The sequence below is a fragment of the Elephas maximus genome, chromosome 5 (genome assembly GCF_024166365.1).
Source record: "Elephas maximus indicus isolate mEleMax1 chromosome 5, mEleMax1 primary haplotype, whole genome shotgun sequence".
Classification (NCBI taxonomy): domain Eukaryota; kingdom Metazoa; phylum Chordata; class Mammalia; order Proboscidea; family Elephantidae; genus Elephas; species Elephas maximus.
In genome coordinates this window covers 84,416,285-84,431,263 of record NC_064823.1, presented here as the reverse complement: position 1 = coordinate 84,431,263, position 14,979 = coordinate 84,416,285, and the positions used below count along the sequence as shown (strand labels likewise).

Sequence of the window (14,979 nt, the reverse complement as noted above, 5' to 3'; positions counted from 1 at the left end):
GCAGTTTGCAAGTAGAGACAGACGTGAGAACAGTGCAACAAAAAGACGCTACCTCGGCAAACTCCAAACTGTTAGAGTTCAGTAACTCAGGGCCGGTGAGGTTGGGAGAAGAATCTCCTTCTGTGCCACAAATACCAGGAGATAAGTCTGTGACCTCAAGAGTTCTTTGCCAGATAGTAGCAAAGATGAGACTAGAGTACTGCTTTCCCACCTGTGATAATTTCTAGTATGTCAACTTCATTAGGTTAAACAAAGAGAGGACAACAGTCCTTTTGTAGCATACAAATACCTTTTCTCAGTTAATCAAACAGTAATCTAGGTGCCAATGTTATTAAAGCCCCCAACCAGTTGACTTCACACTAGAGAAATCATCCTTATGCACATGACATAATCAAGTGAACCTCAGAAAGAGATTAGATTTTCCACAGCAAACGAAACTCCAAACAGCAGCTGAGTCTACAACTGCTCTTCCCTTCCTGGCTGCCTGTGGAGAACAGCTTCGGCTTGTGCCCATGGGTTCCAGCCTGCATGTGATCTTACCAGGGCTTGCCTAGACAGCCCCACAGGCTCTGCTTCTCTGGTTGAACTATGATACTTCACTCAAGCCTATTACTTCAGATGCCATCAAGGCAGCCAGGAAATGTAAGGGAAAGAACAGGACTAGCACAAAGACAAGTAAATAAGAGAATCGGAACTATGAGTGAAAGATCTTTTACTGTAATTAATACCACATAGGACTGACTGAAAGCAAACAGAACAGAAAGCTATTAAGTTTTTGAAAGATTTTTACCTCCGAACTTTAATACTGGCCTACAAAAACCTATGAATGAACTTTAAGCAACCGCAGCCCCCAAATCTATACCAACAGATAGGAGGATAAAAAACTGTACAATTCCTAGGGATATCATACTCCCTAATGTCCACTTTGGATGTGGTCACAGAATAACAAGGAAGAATCATCTAATGGACAAAGTCAAAGACATAAACGATAGTCAAAATAGCATTCCTCCCACAGAGAAACATCAGTTTAACCAAGGAACTTACACCGTTGCCAGGGTGAGTCGTCACAACTCCTACCCAGAATATTTAATTATTAATATGAACCAATAACTGTGCACTTCCTCTTTTTTTCTCTAAAGCAGTTTTTATTATGATTATGCTAGTCTTACTGACTACCGTACAACGGACTAGGCAAAAGAGGGCGACAAATTATTGTTTTATATATTATTTAACCAAGAGAAACAGTGAGAAAATGCATGGGACTTTGGATTGGTTCTCTTGAGGAAGGAAGAGGATTATGGTTGGAAGACAGGTTTTAAGAAATGATGGGTGGCCAGAAGGGTGAGGCCAAAACTCAAGAAGAAAGATTTAGGTTAGAGATACAAAATTGAAAGTAACTAGCATATGGACTGGAGCCCTGGTGGTGCAGTGGTTAAGAGCTCAGCAGCTAACCGAAAAACGTCGGCAGTTCAAACCCACCAGCCGCTCCTCCAAAACCCTATGTGGCAGTTCTACTGGACCACAAGGTCACTATGAGTCAGAATCAACTCAAAAGCAATGGGTTAGCATATGGATGATGTGTAAAGACGCAAGACAAAGTAAAATCACCTAAGAAGACAGAGCAGATACAAGACAGAAAAGGGCCCAGGACTGAACAATGAGGTACCAAATAATCAAAGGATGTGTAGTGAGAAGGGAAGGAGGAAGTAGCAAATAAGACCAACAAAGAGCAGCTAGTAAGGCAGAAATAAAACAAGAATGAGTGGTGTTACAGAATCAAAGAGAGGAGCACTTTTTCAGAAGCAAGCATTGGTCAACTAGGCCAAACGTTAGTGAAAAGAGTGAAAAAGATATGGGCAGAACAATTACAAACATATTCAAAAACAGATTTTAAGTATCTTTGGAAAACAAAGTACAAAAGTATCAGAAGAAAATTTCTAAGTTTTTTTTTTTTTTTTAATTCTGGGGTGAGGAAGGCATCTAGAAGCCGTAAAAGAATAATACATTTTACTACACAAAAATAATTTTTTCTATATTGTGAAAGACACTGTAAACAGAGAATATGTATAATAACACCATTAAGAATAACCATAAATATAAAAGCACCTAATTAAAAAATCACTTTAGCACTCTAATTAGAATACAGGCAGAAGCGGATTTACGGCATATCAGAGTTACAACAAACCGCACTTAAGACCATTCTTTTTTGTAAATCAATCATATCATCAGTGATATGTACTCATATAATGCTGTAGCACATAATTTGCTGATATTATCATTCTCAGATGCTCACTCACAGATGTAAAATTTTATGATTTATTGTTTAAAACACTCCCGTATAGATTTTCTAAACTAAATCAGTACATTCAGTTGCTGGAAAACATGGACCCAAACATTGGTTGCTTTGCTAAAGACAACAGGCAGATCTGGGAAGCAGTGAGATATTACCACAAAATATATGAAGGAAAAAAAAGGACCATACAGACAACTCTCACTAATTTTCTGACTAGGAACACTATCCCCATTCCCAGGGATGTCCGGATGATCCATAACCTTCCACAAGTAGAGCTGTTACAACTGACAAAATGCCAACGTCATCCAATTGCTCTTCATCGTTAGAGTAAATTTTTATGATTTGTTTACTTTTTTCCTTAATGTATATATATGCGTATTAAGGAGCCCTGGTGGCACAGTGGTTAAGTGTGCTTGACTGCTAACCAAAAGGTTGGCAGTTCAAACCCACCAGCCACTCCGCGGGAGAAAGATGTAGCAGTCTGCTTCTGTAAAGATTATACCCTTGGAAACCCTATGGGGCAGTTCTACTCTGTCCTATACGGTCGCTAAGAGTAGGAATCGACTTGACGGCAACAGGTTTTATGTATGCATTAATATATATGTGTAAGTTTATAATTTTTCAACTGCCAAAGACAAATAAAGATTGGCTTTATAAATATACTAATAATAAAAGGTAATAACAATGAAAACCAAAAAAAAAAAAAAACTCGGCTTACGGCAGAACCAACTTACAACACAGTCATAAGAACAGAATCCCGTCCCAAGTCAGGGACCACCTCTAATAGCCCAAGGATAAAAGTTTTAAAAAGGTTTTAGAAAGATTAAAAAAAATTGACTGCTCTTTTCAAAAGAAATCCAAACAGAAAATAAATACGAAAATTTACTCAATTTCAATAGTAAAATGAAAATGAAATACTATTTTCTGTGTAACAGATTTAAAAAACTAAAATTGATCATACCCAGTAGCACTTTCATATAACACTGACTGAAATAAAACTTGAGATTATTTATCAAATTTAACATGTGTATACCTTGTGGCCCAGCAATTCCACTTCTAGGGATCTATCCACAAAAATAAGTTTGCGCTAAAAAATAACAATAAAATGACATTCGCTTCAGCATTATATTTGTAATAACAAAGTAATAAAAACTATCTAAATGTCTACCAACACAAAAGATCAAATAAGTTATGAACATTCATACTATCGAGCATTCATAAGTAAATAAAAACAAGGCAAATCCAAATGTACTCTCCCAAACACATATGCACTCACTCTCACCAAGAAAGAGAACTGAAACATTTCATACACCCCATGCTGTTATAGCACCATTTACTCTGACAGAGTGGGATAAAAACCTAAATGTATTATCAGACTTTTTTTCTGTTTAAGTATGAATGCATTTATTAGTTGTTATAGTTATGGCGTAGTGGTTAAGTGCTACAGCTGCTAACCCAAGGATTGGCAGTTCAAGTCCGCCAGGCGCTCCTTGGAAACTCTACGGGGCAGTTCTACTCTGTCCTATTGGGTCACTATGAGTCGGAATCAACTCAACAGCACTGGGTTTTTTTTTATAGTTAAATATATAAACATTATCACAAGATTCATTTCTTGAATTGATGTATTTGAAGAGTTCTCATTGATGCCACTTATAGCAGACAAAATTTCTAAGTGACTGCTCTATTCTATGTGATAATTTGACTACTACACATCAAAAAAAAGACTGAAAGATATATTTCAACAATGATTAATTCTAGAGCACAAACTGTAGGGAATTTTTCTTTATATCTTTGATTTTATCAAATTTTCTACAAATATGTATGTTTGATTATTAATATTTAATTACAAAAAACTACACTTAAAATACAACAAAATACATTTAACATATAACTTAAAATACATATTTAACATTCACCTTACATTCTCCTGTAACGCAATTAATATTTTAACACATCTCTACCTAAAGTAATCACAAGTAAACTAATATAAAAAACCTGTAACGGTCGAGTCTACACATAGCAACTCCACAAAACAGAGCAGAACTGACCCATACGGTTTTCAAGTCTGAAAATCTTTACAGAAGGAGACTGCCACATCTTTCTCCAATGGAGTGGCTGGTGGGCCCGAACTGCAGACCTTTTAGTCAGCAGCCAAGCACTTAACCACTGAACCACAAGGGCTCCTTAAACTAATATAGATAGTTCTTTTCTTACTACAAAATCTTCAAGGTAAAATCAGGATGGGTGATTCTTTAGTATAATTTAGTTGTCAAGAACATTCTGGAAAAATACCATGTACAGGTCTCATCTTAAAAAAAAAAAAAATTAGTGAGTATTCCAAAAGACACCCATAAAAGCACTAAAGTGTACCCTACTACTATTCAAAAGTATATACAGAATGGTTCCTGTGATCACAGACTAACTTTAAAGGCACACAGTTGCACTGAAAACAAAGCTTCTCAAAAAATAAAATAATTACACAGAATTTAAAATCATCTTCAGTTTTAAATTATTAACATCAAGAAGATTTAAAAATCATGAAGCTAGGAATACTGTCTCAGCTTCTTCAAATGCCTCATAATCCCTGGTTCTGCTAAGTCTCAATAACGCTCATTAAATAAATTTAATTAGAAGAGTATACTAGTCAGCAATGCTTATATGCTAAAAATCATACATACAACTGATTTCTATCACTGTGCTAAGTTTCCACGTATGCCAGTTTAAAAGGTTTACTAACTACAATATGAATAAAATTACATATAGCTGTGATTTTAAATACAGCTAACTTTTTCATATTCATTCAGAGGGAAATGGTTGAGACCACAGTCATATTTCATTGGGGCAACATCCAACCACATATCTGTCTACGGTCACAACCCCTGTAAAGTAAAGCCTATTATGTTAAAAATTCAAGGTACATATAATGATTTCATAACAACAAATGAGCACTACTTTGTGACATACACCAAAACCTTATTATTACTGAATTATTATGTATTATATTATTACTGTAGTATTATGTTAAAGATGTTTTATTATATCTGGAAGTGTTTAATTTTTCTATGAACAGAAAGGTATACTATATACTAAGACAAACATCTGACTGATGTTAGATACATACCAGACCTAACTGTTCCAACTTAAACATACAAATTCGCCTTAAGGACAGACTTCAGAACGGAACTCGTTCATAATCCAGGGAATGCCTATATATAATAAGATGTTCACACAATGTCCAAATCACATAACATCTTATTTTACAGACCTTATCGTGAACATTAAGCAACACATGACTGTACCGATAACAGAAACACATAGTAAATAATGTTTGTCAAGTGAAAGAATTAACTCCTTCACTGTCATCTCACTCTAGTGAGAACTACATTAGCAACTTTGCAACAGGACTATTATTGCTATTATTTCTATACAGAAAATAATAGGGAAATGATGCAGCATAGAGAAGCAAAGATGGAATAATGGGGTCAAAGACTAAAATGGAAAAAGACTTGGTGCGACACAGACCTTCATTTCCTTGTAAGGTTCATATTCAGGGTGACAGGAAAGTGGGAAAGGAAAAAAGAACCTGATTTTAATGTACATTTATTCCAAATTCAAAACTAATGAAACCAATCTTTCCACAGATCTAAAATACTTCTCAAACATCCTTAAACTAATTAATAGATGACCCATGAGGTAAAAAACCCAAAGAATTAATTTTAAGATAGGTTTTTATTTCTTCACTTTTTTTTTTTCTAGTTTTTTTTGGGGCAAAGAGAGTAAAAAAAAAAAAAAAAAGATAAATCAGACCAGCTGACAGCTGCTGTAAGACTTAAAAAGAAGTGAAATGCCCTGCGAGAGAAACATAGCTATAGATTAGTTCCATAAATTTATCAGGCCTATTCCATACCCTCAATCTCAAGAAATGAAAATGAGTTTTCTTATTTTCAAAATTTAATTAACACATTTTTTTTTTATATGGCATACCTCATGATTTTCTCCATGCTATGATGTGAACAACTGGTTGATCTGAACATTAAGCAATAAGCAATAAGAATACAATTGACAAACAAAATCTGCAGTCCTCCGTGACCATGGATTCCAATCCTGACTCTCCAATCATATTTAAACTCTCGCTCTCCAGATCTCTACCATGAAGCCATCATCTTCATGGTACAGCAGTCAGAAATACACATTATTTTTAAATGGATGTATCAGAGCATTATTAAAAATCAAATTATGATTTTGGGTATCTCCAATATCTTATTTAATCTTGCTCAGCTTTATGTTGACTTTTTACCCAAAAAGCATGCTGTTTCAACAGTACATTATTTTATAGGCTTGAGTCATAAAAAACTATTTATCATTTTTCAATATATTCTCATTATCATCGTATACTCACATCAGCACAATTCCTTATGATCTGCAGCTCTGAGAGAGATTTCACCATTTACCAAAATTGTTTATAAAGACTGTATAATATTCGCTCCAGTAGAAATTCCTAAAGTACTCACTCTGATCTTTCCTTTTTTTCTCCCTTACCCCCTTTTATCTCTGGTCTCACCCAGAAGAAAACTTAAAAAGAGAACACTTTTCAAACATCATGTAATGCTTATGAATGTTGTATAATGACAGAAGGCAACTTATAGTGGGCTATATTAACTTAGAGAGTCACTGCATTCGTGGGGAAAATAAAATTCAACATTTCTCTTCCAATACTAAAAACCCCAAATTATAAATCATGATAAAATGGTCCCTATTTTGCTCCACAATTTCACTCGCCTCCTACTTGGATAGGAATGTTTCTAAAGACTAAAAGAAAAAAGTTAAGTGCAGCATCATAAAATAAAGTATTTTGCTTCTGGGTAGGAAATGTAGGAGGATAACTACACCAGATACGTAAAGTTCAAGGGACTAGAAGGATATTCATATATACCCATTACCTCCAATTACCTAATGATTTGGTTTTTTCCCCAAAAGATGAAAACTGAAAGAAGTTAGGTTTGGCAGAAGTTACCATGGACGTTGGTGCCCCCTATCGGTCCCCCCAAAAAACTTAAATGGTATCAGCAGTTACTTCACACACCATTATGAAGTGAAAACTTTTCATCTATGGTTATGTATGAAAAAATTATAAAGAACCACATTATATTTGTATTGTCTGACCCATTATTTTTATAAAAATGCAGAATGAACTATCTTCTTAAATGTGGCTACCACCACACTGCCTCAAGCACCTGAAGTGTCTTCCTGGCCAACTGGATCATGTAATTCAGATGCCGGCAGAAACAGTCTGAATAGTGAATTTCTGGAAGCCAAAATGTGCTGCTTTGGTGATTACTGAACGCTGAAAATTCTCACAACATTCTACTAATTCCAATTAGGTTGGTGAAGTTAATAACAGCTAGACTAAACTGACAATGAGGATTCAGTTAAAAAAAATCTTACGGGGTTAAAAGTAAATATCTACAACCAGAGTTTTGTTACCTTAAAACTTGAGATCACAAATATTTTTTCCAAAGTTTAAGTGGCTAATAAAGAAATATTCATGAAATATTTTTACTTCAGTTTTCTGACTTCATAAACACCTAGCAGAGGTAAAAAGCTAAGGCTTACAAAACATGCATGGTATGCGCTATACCAAAGACAAAGATGAGTAAGAAAAGGGGTCCGCCTTCAGATCTGACAGCCCATAGCAGGCTATATAGAAACAACTTCATCAATTACGAGGTACAATATGAAGATTTAAGAGGAAAGTTAAGAAAAGGCCTAGGACTAGCTTACCAGAAAAACAGATCAATCTTGGACCCACGACTTCAAACAGGCCTTTCCGGTTATCACATCACCTTCTAGTAAGAGGCAGTTTATTAACTCTAAACAATCTAAATAAATGGAGGCCAGATTTCCCATACTGCTGTTGTTAGAATGTTTCAAAATAACAAAAGGGGAGGGAGAGAGGATGTGGTGGTTACAAGACCTCCTCAAATGTGTAATAAAATTCTACACGTATAAAATGAGGTTAGGGAAGGGAGAAAGACGAAAAAAAAAACCTGTAAATACCTTCAACAAAATTCTGTGTTTTAATTTTGGGGTATTCACAGCCTATTTAGACACCAAGTTAAAAATTCCTATTTAAAAGAAAAATAGTTTTATAGTTTAATAAGGGAAGATAACAATCATAAAAAACAAAAATCTTGAAGGGCAGGAGAAAATCAACGGATTGCCTCTAGAGTGGGAAAAGACCAATGTGAATGGGAATGGTGTTAAAGGGGACTTGTAGTTCTTCCTATAAAGTTTCATTCTGTTAACAACTGTCAATTTTAGATGGTGGGTATACAGATAAGTCATACTCATCTGTACTTATTCTGCATTTCTTTTATATATGTACGTATGCACGCTTTTTTTTTTTGAGTCTTCAGAGCAAGAAAAGTTGGAGGTAGCCAACTTGTCTTCAAATAGTTGTTGCACTACTGCCAAAAAGTATCTTCCCCTACTCCATCTAAAAAAAAAAAAAAAAAATTTTTTTTTTTTTTTTTACTCCATCTAAATTTGTTTTATTATCTGAAATGCCGACATCTGATATGTTACACTCAACATCATACAGGATAACAGAGCACATGAATAAGTGAGTGAATGAGCAAAAAATGAGCAGGCTTTTAATCAAACAGATCCAGGTAAAGTTCTTGCTGTGCTGCTATGCAACCATGGCAAAGTTACCAAACAGCATACTCCTGAAACGAAGACCCATATTATTCAGGATATACATTTAGCAATTCAACCTCACTCTCACACCTCCCCCCAAACATACATTTAATCATTAGTGCATTTTAAAATCAGTATGTCTTAAAACAGTTTTGTTAACCATTATCTACTTGATACAGCACAATGTCTAGCACGTAGCAGATAAAAAATGTCTGTTTACTGAAGAAGCAAATATGGCAGTAACTACTTCCTAAAGTTATGGTTGAGAATATATGAAACAATTCCTATGTCATGAATTTGATAATATTCTTAACAATACGCTGAGGTAAAATCTACTATTATCACCATTAATAACCAAGGAAAGTTAGGTGGAGTGAAGTTAACAAACTTGGCTAAGGTCACAAAGCTAGGAAGCGATACATCAAGAATTTGAACTCAAACTCCAGAGTCCGTGCTTTTAACCATTACATTAAACTTGACACTCGGCAGGGCAATGAATATATTAGTTTGTACTACATTTTTGAAATGTAAATATAACTAAGAGGGTTAAGGAAGTTATCAGGCATTCAATAATCAGTGTCTATTAGTTAAATTGGCTTCACCCCTAATACTTATGTAAGATCACCGTCACTAAAAGAAGAAACTGAAAGATGTAGAAATCCAAACTTCAGAATCCAAAAAGGCAGAAGAAACTCTATTCTTTCTCTTTGCCTCCCGAAAGAATTCTGGATCCTTCCATCGAGTCTATTTCAACTCATGGCAATCCCATACATTACAGAATAGAACCACTCCATAGGATTTTCTTGGCTGTAATCTTCATAGAACACAAAAATCCTCACAACTGGACCAATAAGCAACAACACGATAAATGGAGAAAAGACTGAGGTTATCAAGTATTTCATTTTACTTAGATCCATAAGCAACGCCCATGGTAGCAGCAGTCGAGAAATCAAACGATGTGTTGCATTGGGCAAATCTGCTGCAAGAGATCTCTTTAAGGTGTTAAAACGCAAAGACGTCACTCTGAGGACTATCGTGCTCCTGACACAAGCCATATTGTCAATCACCTCATATGCATGTAAAAGCTGAACAGTGAGTAAGGAAGACGGAAGAATTCATGCCTTTAAATTATGATATTGGTGAAGAATACTGAATAGACCATGGACTGCCAGAAGAACAAACAAATCTGTCTTGGATGAAGCACAGCCAGAACGCTTCTTGGAGGCAAGGATGCCAAGACTTCGTCTCATGTATTTTAGATATGTTATCAGGAGGGACCAGTCCCTGGAGAAAGACATCATGCTTGATAAAGCAGAGGGTCAGTGAAAAAAAGATCCTCAAGGAGATGGACTGATACAGTGGCTGCAACAACAGGCTCAAGCGTAACAATGATTGTGAGGATGGTGCAGGACTGGGCGGTGTTTCCCTCTGCTGTGTACTGGGTTGCTATGAGTCGGAACCAACTCAACAGCACCTAACAACAACAATCTTTACAGAAGCACATCACCAGGCCTTTCTTCCGTGGCGCTGCTGAGTGGGTTCGAACCACCAACCTTTCAGTTAGTAGTTGAGCACAAGCTAGTTGTTCATTTAAAGTGTTTTCTACCAAGTACTGTGCTTATTTAGGATAGGCAACAAAAATAATTCTGAACAGAACTGTTGCTTCAAAGATCTTAACGAATAGTTTACAAATACTACTTCATCAATTAAGAGATGAAACTGGAGCACAAGCAAGCTTCTCTGAGCTAACTGGCATTCCAACCTTTAGAAGAGAGGAACTTAGAAGGCATGTTTCCATTAAGACACAAAAATAAAGAAATAATTTTTCTTTCTCCCTAATTTTAGCTCATTCTCAACTCCATTTTTGTATCTGTAAATAGATTCTCCCCGGCCCTGAAAATCCTTTCAATACTGAATAATTCGGTACTAATTTTTCACTACCTTCCCTTGTCTAAAGTTTCTTCAGTAGGCTTGTCTCTGGAAACCCTAGTGATGTAATGGTTACGTGCTATGGCTGCTATCCAAAAGGTTGGTAGTTCGAATCCACCAGGCACTCCTTGGAAACTCTATGGGGCAGTTCTACTCTGTCCTCTAGGGTCACTACGTGATGGAATCAATTCAACAGCAAGGGGGGTTAGGCTTCTCTCTTAAAGCCTCAGGATCAACTCCTATTGTATTTAAATTTTATGCATCTTGAACAAAACTTTGAACTTAAGAAATGTACCTTTAAGAGCAAGTTTTTTTTTCTTTGAACTCTGCTTTAGAAAATACTGATGCTGTTCAATTGTATTTTTTAAAATGCATTCCATAGAATGCAATAGTATTTCTTAAACGGAGTATCAGCTCATTGATTTTAACATTTTTCCTGCAGTTTTCAAGTAAGCAATCTAATTAATGTGGCCCACTAATTTGAAAAGAAGTACATAATGGCTTTTATGTTAGAAAATGTATTTCTACTTTCAATATTGAAAAACCCAAAAGAAAGCTAAGAAAATTATATATATTTTCAATTTTAGATCTAAGGTTCTGGGTCAAATAGAGGGGAAGAGATCCTGGTCTTATAATTTTGTTTCCAGGTATATCTAGTTATTCAAATTATCCTAAAACATAAACATCTTTCTCTGAGATACTAAAGAGAAAATTCAATTCTTAATAACCTATTCTAATGTTAAATAAGAATTTCATTGTTCTTCATCATTTAAAATAAAACTTACTTAAATTGAATCTCCTTTCTCTCCACTTTTCCTTCAACAGAGAATATGCAGCTTTCATTTCTCCACAGCAAAGCTTTATTTTTGTTAAACTATCCTTCAGTTCCTCAGATTAAATAACCTCAAAACTATAACTTGTCATATTTCCTTTTAACCTTTTGATCGGAAGGATAATCAAGGATCATGTTATCCACATCTTTTTAATTGTGTAGCCTGTAACAATGAAGAACTACAAAAAAGCCTTAAATACTACGTGCATTAGCCACAAGATTTCCTAGTTCTAGAAAGTTAAATTTCTGCTAACATGCAGTAAAAAGACAATTAAAAGTATTGCATACTTTAAATTCACCCATTTAACTTATAGTGTACAGTGACTGCGGGGTTTACTTATTTTGGTCAAAGGATGGAAGCAGGTGTAGAGAGAAACACTGTACCCTTTGTCTGGTCATCTCTCACCATGTACCTGTATAGATTATTTTTCATAGTTGTACTTTATTACACTTATTTCTCCTGACTCATCTTCATAACAAATGACAAACGCATTGTTTTTCCCACTATACAGAAGACAATACAAAGCACATTAAACACAAACACCTAGCTGGTTAGTCAATATACTCCACTCCCATTTTCCAAACAGAACAAATCTGACCCACAAGATTAACATACCTAAAAATTTAAAGCCATTTTACACGATTTTAAGACACTACCAAAAGCTTTTCTTATTAGGCCAAATTCCAATGGACTAAACTACCTACGTATCTAAAGTTTACAGTAGACTATTCCAGTAAATACTGTACTCAACTATCATGATCTTGTTCCAAACCAGAGCTTAATGTTGGAGGACGCTATTTTGCCCACAGCTGCACTACCGTGTTACCCTGCAATTCACCATCTATTTTCGAAAAGGAAGGAGGGGAACACAATGTCATAAATTATCATAAAAAGTGTGCTGGCCTGAGCCATCAGAAAACTACTACTGCTAATACTTCTGCTACTACCCTCCACAATCAGTTTCCTCTAAACCATTGTTTCCTCATTTTTTTAAAGTAAAGGGGTTGGACTAGATTATCTCTAACATCTTTCTCACCTCTGAATGATTCTAAGTACTGCAGTAGATTTTATTGGCTTTAAGGATGGGACCTATCTTTCTCTGCATTGTTTCAAATGCAACCTGAGCAATACACTACCCTGAAACATCCAAATAGGTCAGTATAAAATGTCAATACAAATCTATCCTCAGACTCAAATAACGTAAATGGAAATAATAGTAGTGAGTGTCCATTTCTTTGGTATACATACTGAAGTGATTATATCTCTACCTGTGTAACTTCTTCCAGCCTGAGGTAAAAGAGAATCTGATCTTCAACTAACAGATAAATCTTAAATCCTTTAAAAGATGTTCCCATATAAAAGACTATCAGCTATCTGAACAGAGCCCAGGATCAAATAAATGCAATTTTCAGAAAAAACTAAATAAGATCTGTTTGTGGAAGGGAATAAATGGCAATGGGTACTTCTGCATAATTCAGTTGTCCTCACCTGTATAACTAAGTTTATAATCAGCCTCTAAAGCTGTTTTCCTTCTCCTACCTTAAGTTACTACTTCTTTCTCCAGATAAGATTTTTTAGCTTCCATCTCAGGGAGTGGACAAGAGAATTACAATAGAGCTGGCAGCTAACAAAGCTAACTCTTAATTTGCTGTCAGTATGGTATGTTTTACTCAGCTTTTGGGTTATATGGCTGCCTTTGAAGAATAAGATCCTGTAACGCCGCCTGTCTGTGGACCCAGGAAAAATAAACAGTTATTATGAAACCAGATCACTAGGACAAACCAAGAGGCCTTCCTATTCCAACTCACCACAACCAACTCTGGCTCTAAAGCAGACTCTTCAGCTGTCCCCTACTATCCGGAAAACAAAACGCCCTAGTTTAATTCTTCCTCACTAAGAAATTATTTGAAGATATATATGTACGTGCACATAAGGATAAAATATATTTGCCACCTTATAAGTTATTTATAATTGTATATGGATGTAAGATCAGGTCATCCAAAATCCTTCAGAGATGGAGAAGTGAAGGTTACTTCAGCAGCCACAATAGCTATGAAAAAAACCTGCAGCAGAACAACAATATGGAAAAGTACAGCTTCTCACGTGTCTCTCACATACACAAATACTTAGCTGAGCCCATTACAACCTTACCTCCCCAGAAAACTGCTTCCCTTCACCTCACAACTGGGAGAAATTTATCAACCTCCTAATCTTTCCCCAAGAGACTCATCTACCTATTATCTTACCCCTCCAGCTTTGGTCCCGCCCCCGCTTCAGGAACTGGCCCTAGTCAGATCCCCCCAAGCCTGGGTGTGCAAATGGGGAATCTAAACAGTTTCCTCCATCCTTAAGCATGTGAACCATGCCAGGATAATTTGCCATTCACCAACTCCGTGGACTCCGTGGTCCACCCACCCCCACGTGTCAGCTACCCTCCCCCACATTCCCACGCCTCATGATGAAAGCCGGGGAAAGAATGGGGACACTAGAAAGGCCAGGCCTTAAGGATCAACCCACAGGAATCGGTCCCACCGCAGATACCTCCCACCTTCGGCCCCTACCCTTTACAGTCCCTTCCTCCCTCCTTCCTCCGAAACCAGGCCCTTGCCTCGGAAACCTCCTCTTCCTCGTCGTCGTCCTCTTCTTCCTCGCTGTTGTTGCTGCTCGTGCCGCCGCCGCCTCCTCCTCCTCCGCCTCCACCGCCGCCGCTGTTGTCGCTGTCGCTTTCGCTGCTGCTGGGGGGCCGGCAAGTCCGGTTACGTTTGGCCTTGTGGTGTTGCTGCTGCGGCGGTTTTTTCTTCAGGAGTAGGTCGCAGACTCGCACCATCCCACGAGGAGACGAGGCCGAGCAAGCCCCGCCGCCGCCACCGCCGCCGCCAACCTCCGCCGCCACCGCGGGGGGGCCCGCCACAGCCACCACCGCCGGGGGGCTCCCTTCTCCCTCAGCCGCCGCCGCCGCCGGAACCGTCGCCTTCTCCATCCCCAGGGAAAGAGGGAGGGCGCGGACGGGGGAGGAGTGTGGGGGCTACGCTCTACCGTGACTTCGGCCGCACCGGGGCCCACACAGCACTCGGTGCCGCCTCTGCCGCCACCGCCTCGGTCACCTCTACTGCTACTGCTACTGCTGCTGCTACCGCTGCCGCTGCTGCTCCTGCCAACGCCGCCGCCGCCGCCGCTCCGCCAGCTCTCACCTCGTCTCGCGATACTAAGGGTGGGGAGCCTGAC

The 14,979-nt window shown here is 37.5% G+C and overlaps 1 protein-coding gene across 4 annotated transcripts in view; it reads right to left on the bottom strand.

The window, feature by feature from the left end:
- ANKRD17 (ankyrin repeat domain 17) overlaps positions 1–14,938 on the bottom strand; it is a 191,660-nt gene extending 176,722 nt beyond the window's left edge. For all 4 annotated transcript variants that reach the window (XM_049886033.1, XM_049886034.1, XM_049886038.1 and 1 more), the window contains exon 1: positions 14,363–14,938. In XM_049886033.1, the coding sequence (XP_049741990.1) occupies positions 14,363–14,734 (372 nt within the window). In that variant the 5' untranslated portion in view covers positions 14,735–14,938. The remainder of the gene's footprint in view (positions 1–14,362) is intronic.
- Between the last annotated feature and the right edge of the window lie 41 nt (positions 14,939–14,979).